We start from the raw sequence: 12,910 nt of genomic DNA, 5'->3' as shown, positions 1-12,910 counted from the left end.
ACAACCACATCAGTTCATTGGGTTAATTCTGTAATAATATGGTACCACAAACTATAACACGAATGCTAACATTAGCTTGCTAGCTAACTAACAGTGGCACATTTAATTATATAACATTACTCGTCTCGTGGCATAACCTTTAAAACCTAAGGGCGTACTTCACATGTGGTTGTGATGCATGTTTAATTGTCGTCTTCACCGTAGAAGTTTTCAGTATTAGATTTGTGGACAGTTGTAAATATTGGCAAAAAGCAGCAGCTGTAGGTACCTCTGTAGATCAGCTGGTGAAAGAGCTAGCCGGTATCAACCATTGACATTCATAGACACAGAAGTGTGCTGTTAAAATATAGATGGATTTAAAGCCCAACTTGCAGGTTGGAGACCATGGTGAATAAATGTGTAGGAAAAAAACATTAACACACTACAGTGACTTTTGGGGTCGTTTTTGTGAGAGAAATTTGCTTCCGTATCTAAAAACCCACTAACCGGAAGTGACATAGTGTAAGGGAGTCCAGCCGAGTTCGATTAAGTTTAATATTAATAAACATGGATCCCAGTACTAGTTTTGAGACTGAAGAGGTTGAAAATGTACATTCATATGCATATGACGGCCCACAGGCTTATAATTATGAGCCTGCTAGGCGTCCAAGAGACCAGGAACAGATCAGGGTTAGGAGAAATAACGGCCACAGGAGAGAAATAGAGCTGTGGTGTGAGGAGAACCAGTGGAGAACTGGGCAGGTGTCTTGGTGAGCGACCAGCGTTAGCTAACGACAGCTAACGATGTCTAACGATGTGTTCACATCACAACATTAAGTTTGCCATCACGTATTAGGTTATAACAAAGCTACCAATAGTTCTGCCACTATTAGATAACTAATGCTACTTACCCAGAACAGAAACTAATGCGCAAATATCAGCCTGTATCAGACGTATCTTGCTATGCGTGTTATAACTCTGCATTGCGGTGTATTGATGTCCGCAGGGGAGAGAGGGAGGGAGAGAGAGAGATACGAAGATTTCCTGATAATGTTTTGTATGATAGGTGCTTGTGTGGGAACTGCCAGCCCATGTCCTCAGCTGTGGAGAGTATGTGCTGCAGGGAGGTGGATGCCTTCTGGGCTCTGGTGGAGAATCTGACCCCCAGACCAGACATAACATGCCTCACACTGCCCATCAACCCTCACGCCGCCCGCTCCCGAGTGGCCCTGCACATACCTCCATGCAGGGCCGCGAGCCTCACACACAGAGGCCTCCGTGTCTGCGGAGCCCACCCGCCCTCGCACGTAACCCCAAGGCTCCGCGGAGACCCGAGCCTCGGGGGTATGTGCGAGGGCGGGTGGGCTCCGCCAGGAACATAATCCTCCTGTCCAAAATGAGCGCTGCACACACCGCGTTTTTGGTCACAGATGAAGCCGTGAAATCACGCCTCTTCACCTGCACAAAACGCACCCAGGCACGAAAACTAACTCCACTCCTTTATCTGTCCGGAAAACGGTGGACTCCATGTCCTGACAGACTCGAGTTTGTGCAGCCTGCACAAACACAATAATTCGGCATAATCACAAATGGTGAAATGCACTGTTAACAACCGAAAAAATACTAACTCACAAGTTTACTACCGCTCAGACTCACTACCATCTACTGCTGCGCATTGGACAGAGGCAGGGTCAAGGACGCAGAGTCCCTCTCGTGACGTAGTATCAGGCGATGTTGAAAAAAAAAAAGCGTTTTTAGAAGGGGAGCTAAAAAGAGCCACTTTTTCCTCTGAATTTGTGCCCTTATGTCGTGTAAACCATAATAAATTCTGAATTAACTTCTCATATGGTAATTTTCAGACAAGGTTATGTATATATTTAAAAAAAAAAAATTACCTGCAATTGCACTTTAAGTGAGTAAACAGGTAGACAGAGCAAGCATTGTTTTGACGAGTGACAATCCTTCATCAGGTGTTGGCGATAATGCTCAGCTCAGTTACAATACACCGAGCAGAAGAAGAAGAAAAGCTGCCAGATCTTGCGATGGTCATTTCCATTAAATGCGTAACAGCTGTATTTGATGTGAGACAACACTACACTGTCAAAATGTTCACACTACATAAGTAAGACAGTGTACTACATCCAAGTGTACTAAGCAAGTATCCCATCTGAGATGTTGGGTTCAAACTAGAAGCCTTGGAATGACTTCCAGGTAGAAAAGGTGACAAGCTGACAAACCCTTTATGTTTCTAGTCAGCACCTTAATTTCTAAGAGTGCAGAAGGCACAGCAAGAACAAATGAACAGCCTGTTTTCATCTGAAAAAAAGTACAAGTTTTTTAATTAGTTCAGATCACAACAGTAACTAAAGGAGTTTGAGAGAAGCTGTTTCTCAGATGTCGAGGACCCCTGTGCATTGACACGACCCAGAGCCCTTTTACTGTGGCCTGCTTCTCTCTCGTTACGTTGTTGTTTTGGCAGATGTTTCGGCTGTTTTGTTTCTGCACTCTCATTAGACTTGGAAGCTTTGATTATCAACATGCAGGTGCACAATGCAACCTAAACCATCAATAATTAAAGGATTAAACTTTTAAGCTGGTTTAGTGCAGAGGTACGTGGTGTGCCACTCAATGGCGCTAATAAGGAATTAGAAGGAAGCTGCTGAGGGAGAGTGAGGAGAGGAGAGGAGAGACAGGAAAGAGAGGCAGGCTACGAAATTAGCATCTCGTCCCATGATTCCCTTGTGTTGCTATTTTTGTTCGCGCTGTCAGTCAAGGAGCAGACGAGGGAGCGGTGAGCTGCTTACCTGTGGTCGAGGATGTCCCGTCACCAGACAGGTGAGCTCCAGGGTCTCTCCCTCTCTGATGGTGTAGACTCGCTCTGTGTGCCTCTCCTCCTCAACATTACAGGCATGCCCTGAGTGTATAATGCGGACAGTCGGAGGTGCTGCGGAGGAGAAAGCACAGAGTGTGTTAGCATTCCGGTCATTGCTGCAGGAATGAGTAGTTTAGCACAACAGATTGTGTATTGATTAAGAGGTTGTCTCACTGGGAAAAAAAGCCTCCTCCAAAGCGTCGTGGCCACGTTTGTACTGCACACAACAAACCAGACATATTTATACAAGAAAAAAATGAAGAAAGAATTGACATATTTTACTTTTTACAGCTTTGTTTGGGCTTCTCAAAGATAGCTAGTATATCAAATACAAAGTCAGGGAAAGCTACTTTGGGAAAATGATTCACTGTCTATGTTGTCTTTATTTGAAGTAACTTGTGAGAGTAGCACTTTCACAGACGTGTGCGACTGATAGAGCTCGTGCTGCCAAGTGTTGTCAAACACTGCTTAAAAAAAACGTGTAAGACAGATTTCATTTCTTTTTTAATCTTGAGCAAATTTTATACACGTCAAGTGTGTTTTTTTCCCCCAGTAAGCAGCTTTAGTTAAAGCATGAAATGAACAACTGTTTCTTTTTTAATTTGCACAAACAAAGATAAAAACTGTATTTATCTCTCTAAGCATGTATGTCAATTGGAAGCACAACAACAACAGCAACTGAAAATCCATGCTTCTAGTTTGCGCTACACAGCAATGTGAGTACACTTCATCACTATGCAGCCTGAGCTCACCCCTAACACACTGATTGGCTCTTACAGACACAAAGCACAATCTAAACAGTGGTCATGCCATCAAAAAAACGTAAAAGCCAGAAAAGTTGTTTAACCCTTCAAAACCTGGGTTGACACCCACTTTCTTGTGCTGCATTCAAATGCCTTTTACAAGCATTTAAGCGTCCAAACCTGAAGAAACTAGTTTGATTTCTATATAAAACATAGCAAAGAGGCAACTCTTATTAGAAAAGTGTATTAGAAAATTATCAAAACAAGGAAAATATTTACAGTATATTTATATAGTTTTTTGTTAGGTAGCTTTCGTGTTTGGCTTTTTTTTTAGTTATTTTTTTTTTGCTTGTTTTTGTTTTGTTTTGTTTTGTTTTACATGGCTTATTTTTTGGTAATTTCTTGTCACTAAAGTGAACATCTTGCTAATTATCAGGTCATTTCGTCATTTCTTAAATTTCTTACAACCCTTTTCCCATGTTTTTTTTTTTTAAATAAAGCCAATCAGCTCAGGTTTCAAAGCTCAGCTCAGGTTTCAAAGTTTTAATACAGTTACAGCACATTATGCTGTTAACCCTCTCAACCCCACAATCCACCGGCAGGTTTGAAAGGCATGTTGTCCTTCAGAAAAATGACCAAAATTACATGATTTATCATAGCCAGAAACTGTAACAAGAGATATTATTGTCATTTGATCTTCAGATTTCCAATGGTCCTTGAACATATCTTGTGCAACAAGCTCCTCTGTCAGGAAACACAGCCAAACCTGAGCTTAAAGGGAAACTATGCAGGATTTTCTTTGAACAATAAAGCAATTTTTAGACTCATACAGAAGTAATCCTCTTAATCATCACTTATGACTCGCTGGAAGTGTGTGGCGGTGTATTTTTCTGCCTGTATTTTCTTCTATTTTCATCTTATTTTGCTGTGTTCATGACGTTCCTGGGCACAGCAGGCAAGCAAGGTCACAGTTTTATAAAGAGGCAGCTACCAGGAGCAGCAAGCTTCTAAGAGACAGCCAGAAAATTGCGGACGATGCCCACAAAGAACACAAATATAGCAAACAAGAGTGAATTCCAGGTCAGGCTTTCACGTTAACATTCACTGGTGATACTGTGGTCAAACAGTAACCAACAATTTTTGCATAGCGCACATTTAAAATAGTGAGATTTTATCAAAATCACTTTATTCTATATGTTTCATTCATTCATTCACTTTCAGGAACCGCTTATCCTGTCATGGGGACCCTGGAGCCCATCCCAGTTGACACTGGGTGAGAGGCAGGGTTCACTCTGGACAGGTCACCAGACTATCACAGGGCTGACACATAGAGACAGACAACCATTCACACTCACATTCACACCTACGGACAGTTTAGAGTTATCAGTTAACCTGCATGTCTTTGGACTGTGGGAGGAAGCTGGAGCACCTGGAGGAAACCCACGCTGACACAGGGAGAACATGCAAACAGAGGGGCCCCCCACCCATGGCTCAATACACTCTCAGCAGCTACTTTATTAGGTACACACACCAGCTCGTCTGGCACCAACAACCATGCCACGTTCAAAGTCACTTAAATCACCTTCCTTCCCCATTCTGATGCTCGCTTTGAACTTCAGCAGCTTGTCTTGATGTCTAAATGCACTGAGTTGCTACGATGTGATTGACTGATTAGCTATCTGCATAATGAACAGGTGTACCTAATAAAGTGGCCGGTGCATAAAAGACATTTTTGAGGTCTCCCAAATTGACAAATGCTTATTTCCCAACCATACTCTTTATGTATGTGAATATACATCAATTTTATGTGATTCATGTGTTTAGTGGTGTAAATTCACCCAAACTGAGGTACGCTTAAGTCGCCTGATGCTACAACAGGAGCATCATCATCATTAGAGGTGTCAGAAGCCCACACATTGTTTCTTTTTTATTTATTTCCCTCATTTTGTGTCAATATTTGACCTTGTGACCTTCAACAGTGCTTGCAAACCACCTGGGATTCACCTTTGCCCCCGTCACACTCTCTTGACTCTTGGTTATTTTGGGTCAACAGGTCAATACCACACTATGTTGACTTTCATTCTAGAGGGAAAATTAATGTTGGGAAAAATAAAGATTTGTCAGTTATGGCAAAAGCAGTAGCCAATCAGTATCACTCCACTTTGACTCAAAGTGACACTCGATTTGCATCTTAACCAAATCACGCAGTGTAAGCAGCAATAATTCAGACGCAGTGTCGAGTAGATGACCGACTGTGACAATTAATGGTAGTCGGCAAAACAAGTCCTTCCCTCTCCTCATCCTCCTCACTTCCTCCCTGCGGGAAAATAACTGAATGAATTTACAACTCAGTGTAATTAAATGCCAGAAGGGTTCCATTACCAAATCTCGCACATGTAAATACACTTTGAGTCATGACTCCGAAAAATTATCATTTTATGAGTTAATGTCTTGAAGGTGACTTTGAGATAATTTCACAAAATTTCAATATTAACCTAAAATATTCTCCACTGTCATTAGACCATGTGGAGAGTGGGCGTCCATATTTAAATTGGTTGGATCTCTCATTTTGGAAGAGAACTCATCATTTAGCACATTCATTTTAGCACATCATTTCCTAATGTAATACAATTAGGGATATAAAAATGCCAGAAACTGTGATAAGGGCAAATTAAACTCACTATTCAGCAGCAGAGGCTCACTGCAGTACAAGCTCAGGGCAGAAAAAACTACCCACAGCTGTCTGTCCACAGCTGTAGTTACCACACTGGTGTTTCTCTCCACCATTAGGTGACCCCTGTGAGACGGTGAGGACGTTTCAATCCCACCACAGCCGAGCATGCAGAGGGAGGGGCGAGTCGTGTTAGGTAAACCGCCCAAAACGCCGAGTTCCACTGAGCTGTGAAAGCGCAGTTGCATGTAACCGACCCCTGACAATACTAGCATCTGTTAAGCATTTATTCCTCTCCAACTTACATGATTAGTGAAGAGGTTTGGGATGAGATGATTTAGAGAGCGGATACGGGATATGATTAGGAGGAGGACTACAAATTGGTGAAGGGGAAGAAAAAAAAACGAAGCAGAAATCACAAGGAGATACAGACTGTAGTGAGCCTTTCATGTTGGAGGAGCAGCTTCCTGTGCGGGCCTCTCTCGGCAGACTCAGCGCCCGGCAGCAGACTCGGTTCTGCCTCTATCCAGGCTGCGATGCTAATGAGCGTGGCGACACTCCTCCCTAACGCTGCATTGGGAGTCTCAGCCGCAGTGTATCCTTAGCCACGCGCTAAGCGCTCGTCCCTCCCTGTTACCAGCCATGCTGTTTGTCTCACCCGGCTTGTTAGGGTAATGCCCCGCCACGCTTGTCCTGCCTGTCTAAATGCTACGCGGATTGATGAACACTGATGCGGATGCTAACAGGCTACTCATAAAGCCTTGTTGGACTTGTCTGGCTCTTGCCCGCTCGTCGTCTTCCTCTCTCCATTTGGAGATGAATACACTGGTGGGGAATTCCATAGGGGGGGATAAGGGCTTGAGAAATAGGCTCAGTGTAAGGGAGCTTCACGCAAGGCTGCCACTTGAAACAAAAAAAGGCTCTGAAACAAGGCCCCAGGGCACTCGCAGAACAAAGTACTAATGCCATTTACTCCAATGAGCCAGTATCTCTGCAGCATACTATCAGTCCTGGAGGAAAGTAGGGAAACACCCGTAATTAATGATCTTCAACTGCTATAGCTGCTCCACACACATAAACACACACTTGTTCTTTATGCAGACAGCACTAAGCTTACAGCAACAAAAGCAAATAACCCTCTCTTTAAGCATACATAATGAGCGCCATAATGTTCTCGCGCATCCTTGTATAGCAAAGACCCCGGCTCGGATCACTTGGCCCAAAGCGTGCGCTGGAATCACTGTCATTACTACATCATTTTCTGTTTGTTTAGTTTTCATTAAAGCAACTCGATAGTGACAGTAACTACTCATAGTATATGCAGAAAAGACGTCTGACAAAGGATGATGAGACACTAATGCACTGGGACTTTGGGGTTGTACAAAGTGAGATGTCAACGCGCTGACAGGTCGGAGATAAAAGATGTCCTGGCAGAGGGGATGTGGGTGATAGACAAAGCTTTGAATGCATTGCAGCAGGCCAGACACAGCTGGTTATGTCCGTTAACGTCAGTCCATCTAAGTTTATTACGGGAACTAGGATTCTGTCGTACACAGTGTAACTGTTACGGTGCAATGGAAACGTCTTTTAATTTTTCAGACCGTACAGCAGGTTAACACACTGACAGGAGAATCAACATTTATAGATTCGCTGTGTTTGTGCCTATTGAATTTCCAAGATCAACGAACACTCTATACTGGCTTTCAAAGCAATCCTCAGTGGTGAATGACGTAGTCAGATCTTTGACATGTATAAAAGTAAAAATACAACAAAAGAAATGCTCTGATACAAGTCAATGTTCTGCATTTCTAACTGTACTTAAAGGCACCCGGTAGCGTTTTCTTGCAAACAAAAGTTATGTTTATGTAAAGGTATTTTTCATCATAAAGAAATGTTTGAGGCTGTGTCCCGTAAAAATGTTTATGGCTCGAGGACAGGACATTGGTAACATGGAAGATGCAACCAATCGCTGCACTCTTGAAAGCTGGCACAGAAAAAGCACAAGAGTAGCATCCAGCGCCTGACCTCACGTTTTCCAGGCAGTTAAAGATAAGGCATGTGTACGGCCTTTAATTTCCAGGGCTGGTACCTACAGTTATTCCACAGGCTAGTTAATAACATGTCGGGCAGGAAATCCAAAGTGTGGGATCATTTTGAGAAGGTGAAGGACGAACCCAAGGTGATATGTAAACTCATCTTCATTGGTCGACTACAAACATGACGTATCATGTGAAACATGGAAGTAGCTACATGCCCATTAGCCCACAGCGTCATTAACAGGCGGCTCGCTCAGTGTGTGACGTGCACTTGGAGATAAAATATAGGCCTATATTAATGAAGGTTCATTAGTATGGTTTGTATTTCTCTGTAATGTAGCACAGTGTTAACAATGTTACTGATACTATTCTTTCTCACACCTTCAACTCAAACCACCAAAATATATCATTTAATCATTACAGCAATATCAGAAACATGCAGGAGACTAGTCCACTGATGGACCTGAATGACGACTATTAGTTAACTAGGAAAATTCTTAGTCAGGGGCAGCCCTACTTGTTATCACAACCAGCTGGTCCAGGAGCTCCGCCTGGATGATGCTTGGTTCAAGGTTTATTTTGAGTTGGGGACAGTTTGACAATGTGCTGTCAATTGATGGGCCTAATTATAGTTAGAAAAGGTTAGAAAGTAGTGGAGGAAACATTTTTTTAGATATGTGTTGCAGCTTGCCTACAATGGGTTAGCTTTACACAAACCATGCATGCTTCCACTTGTGTCCACTGTCACCACAGAAGACCCACTCTGAGTATTTTCAACTGGAGGCATTCAAGGCGCATAGAGTGGAAAAACACGAAGTGCTCAGCAACGCACAAAAAAAGCCAACAAAAAAGCTTCACTCACATTAAAAATGGCTACAAAAAGCTGCCCCAGGCTGCTAAAATGCGCTCTGTGTGATTTGTGCATTGACATGCAGTTGACCTGAGAAACAACAGTGCCCTTTGCTCTTAGCATGTTTTATGTTGAGAGGCTTCTGTCTGTCTCCAAGATAAGACGTCGACCTTGCTGATGCTCCTGAGTAATACACACACAAACTGTCAGATTCTTGTCTGATGACATGAAGATACGAGGATGTGGATGTCGTGAGACGGACACTATGAGGCTGAGTTGATTGATCTGCATGTCAAGTTCACGGTATGTCTTTGTGCACACTGTGCCAGGGGTGATGTCAGATTTGAGTTGTGATCAGACTCATATATTTAAGTAAAAACTGAGGCTCATGGCGTTTATTTCTATCAGTTTACATTCAGTGTTTCTCACCAAACTCATCCTCAAGCCATTGTCTTCCTCATTAACATTTCTATCATTTAAAATTGTGCATTCTTTACACCCTTTGGTGTAGTTGCGAGTGTACTCAGGTATACAGGGTATTCACACCTCTTTTTCTGGCTGTTTACAGTGTACCCACCTATCAGCCAAAAATCCACTGGAATACATAGGAATATAAGAGAGTATATGCACTTCTTCTTTGGTAATCGACCCATCTACCAAATAGTACACCCACCTCCTAAAATACCACCACACCACTGTTAAATGTTATTCTTAACTGCCTTTGTTTGACGCATTTCTTGGCACATCATGGCCACAAAATTTCAATCAGCAAAATAGCTTTAAAGTCATGGCAGGATGTGAACAGTGCTGCCCCCATGCTTGTGCACATGCATGCGCGAACACAATACAAACAAAACAGCAAACTACTCGAAAATACGTTGCACCATCGGCCCACTAGTGGCCAAAAGCTCCACAGGGCCAGGGTGCTTACCAGCTCAGTGGGTAGAGCGAGCATCCCATGTATCATCCCAAGCTATGTCCTTGCCGCAGCAGCTGTGGGTTCAATCCCTTGCTGCACGTACTCCCTTTCACACTTCAAACTATCCTATCATTAAAGGCAAAAGCCCTTCCCCCACCCCCCAAAAGAAAAATCTCTATAAAACTTACAGGGTTGCTGGCTCAACTCAGTGATCAGCACTAACAATTGAAACAGTGCTAACAGAGCTAACAGTGTTAACCTGGGGAGAACTGGAGGGTGGGTGCTACGCTTCTGTTGCATGCACAGTCAAACCATCTACCACGACAAAAAACAGAGAAGCTCGAAGGAAGGAAGCATGACTTCATACTCTGCTCAGGACGCCATTACTCCGCTGTATCTTTACATAGCAGGTAGCCGATTGCTGCTGTATCAATACTCTGAAAGTCACCAACAGTTTCTTCAAGCAAAAGCACCAAAGTATCTTAAGTGCTATATCGTAGGCAACTGGACTTGCTTGCGTTTCTTGAAGACGTTTCGCCTCTCATCCAAGAAGCTTCTTCAGTTCTAAATGACTGGTACGAAGTTGCAGGCTTTGAACCCTTGCAGAGTCGAAGGGGTCACATGTGAGCTCTTAGTTTCAGAGTCGTTAAGGTCACAATGTGAGTCGTTAGGGTCAGGTGGGTCCTGGGGTGAATGGGTGTGATGGTGTGAATTAGACTGCAGTCTTGGGGTCCCTCCCCAGACAACTTCACACCCATTCACCCCAGGACCCACCACTCTGTACCAGTCATTTAGAACTGAAGAAGCTTCTTGGATGAGAGGCGAAACGTCTTCAAGAAACGCAAGCAAGTCCAGTTGCCTACAATATAGCACTTATGATTACCATGACCTGGATGACTGAGAACCTTCACCGACAAGCACCAAAGTATCATCAGCTAAATGTCCAGCAATTCATTTACTTCACTCATCTTCTCTCCCAAATACAACAGCTGGAGTGCTAAAACTTACATTTGTGATGTCATAGGGTATAAAGATTGGAGCTCCAGACTTCAAACTTGATGACATCACAACTTTGAGACTGACTTCTCAGGTTTCTGGTTCACAAATATCGATTAAACTTTTAATAGGCAATGAAAAATAACATTAAAACTCATGATTAAGCAGGCGTTCCCCTTTAAACATCTGTTTGCATTGTCACCGGCATCCTTCAACATTCTATTAAAGAGTCACAAGTACATGTTTAAGGTCAATTAATCAATAATCAACTTATTAAAGCACCTTTTTCTGCCCCCCTTATTCCTCCAGAGCAAAATTACAAGATGTTAAATGAGTGAGTGGTCATGTATGTTGAGCAGCAGAGCCGAGGTCATTTGGGAGCAATGAGCTGAAATAAACAATTCTGCTGGTGGCACATTTGGATGTTAATTAGACACTCTTTTTTCCCCCTGCCGGTCGGGGAATTGGCATTGGCATAAGAAGCACATCTGCCACTCACACTGATGTGAGAAGTGCAAAACAGTGCAGGGGAAAAAAAATCAATGCTAAATATTGAGTGGATCTTCACAGTCAAACTAATGCAGAGTTATTCTGAAATCACTTGTTTATTTGCTCTACAAGCGCTCGTGATTAAACGGCGTTGTTGCAAATGTCGAGCAAATGTTGTCATGAACCTGTGGGTTAAGATATGAAATTTGCATAAATGTGCATCTCAGGCTGTAGTGTCACTCCCCCGCACTTCCCTACCCACCCAACCATCTGCAGGGGCACACACACACTCACACTCACACACACACACACACACACACACACACACACACAGCTTCCTGATAACTATACTTTTTTTAAGGGGAAAAAAGGAAGCGGAGAAGCTGCGGGCTAGGAGCAGGAGTCTCAGATGTGCCTCTCTTCTTCATTTCATTATCTCATTTCCATAACAGTGACATCATTTCCCCCTCTGCAGAAACACACAACAGGGAGAGACAGGAGAGGAGAGGGGAGGAGAACAAGAGGCTGCCTCTGCACATACAATTGTGCAGGTTAGACTGTTAGTTTAATGCTGTCTCTTCAGCTTTGCTCTGCACATGCATGTATGTGTGCATTAAGTGTGTTGAGCGTGCAGCTCCCACTGGAGTGACTAGCCTTCCTTGGCCTCGGATGGGGGGAGATGGAGACAGCTTTATCCACTACCGCCAATGGAGATTAAATTGGATTTGGCTAAAAGCAGCCTTGTCACCACGGTCCTGGAGTGCCTGAGTGGCAGAGGGGGTTCTTGGCAATAGTAGAGACTCTAAATTTGACAAACAAATGAATTTGAAAAAAAGAAACTCCAACAGCTGGGGCTCGTTGTCACTGTGGGCTTAATGTCCTCAGACCAACCCCCCAGGACCACTAACCACATCCTGCTAGTTCCCTGGCTCCGTAATCACCTTCTCAGAACAGGGGGGAGCCAGATAGGGAGACACAGAAGGAGAGAAACATATGCAATATGCATAGCGTAACAATTCCTTTTGAAAAAAGTAATTGTTTTTGTTATCACACCAAACCCATCATCGATTCTGCACCAGGACCAGTGGAAATAAACGTCTAGTTTGTTGTAAAGGGACTTTGGGGGAGAAGTCAATTTCAGCTGTATGATAAAACTGCACTATGCAAACATAAAGCAGCTTAGTGACAACACAAAAATAAGTTCAGCACTATTAAGCTGCTCAAACAACGATCACATTAGATACTGCAGCATTGAAAAATATTCATCAAAGTGGTCACCCTCTGCCTATCACATATCTCCCTGTGTTATATGAGTAACCACTTTAAACAGATGTCTGTCCCAGGTCTTCCCCCAA

At 43.2% G+C, this 12,910-nt stretch overlaps 1 protein-coding gene across 1 annotated transcript in view; it reads right to left on the bottom strand.

Annotated features, from left to right (window-relative positions):
- Positions 1-12,910, bottom strand: part of LOC125897554 (MAM domain-containing glycosylphosphatidylinositol anchor protein 2-like) — a 178,938-nt gene that overhangs the window by 63,561 nt on the left and 102,467 nt on the right. The window contains exon 2 of the mRNA XM_049590959.1: positions 2,784-2,923. Within this exon, the coding sequence (XP_049446916.1) occupies positions 2,784-2,923 (140 nt within the window). The remainder of the gene's footprint in view (positions 1-2,783; positions 2,924-12,910) is intronic.

This window comes from Epinephelus fuscoguttatus, linkage group LG11 (genome assembly GCF_011397635.1).
Source record: "Epinephelus fuscoguttatus linkage group LG11, E.fuscoguttatus.final_Chr_v1".
NCBI lineage: Eukaryota > Metazoa > Chordata > Actinopteri > Perciformes > Serranidae > Epinephelus > Epinephelus fuscoguttatus.
This window is presented reverse-complemented; position numbering and strand designations above follow the sequence as displayed.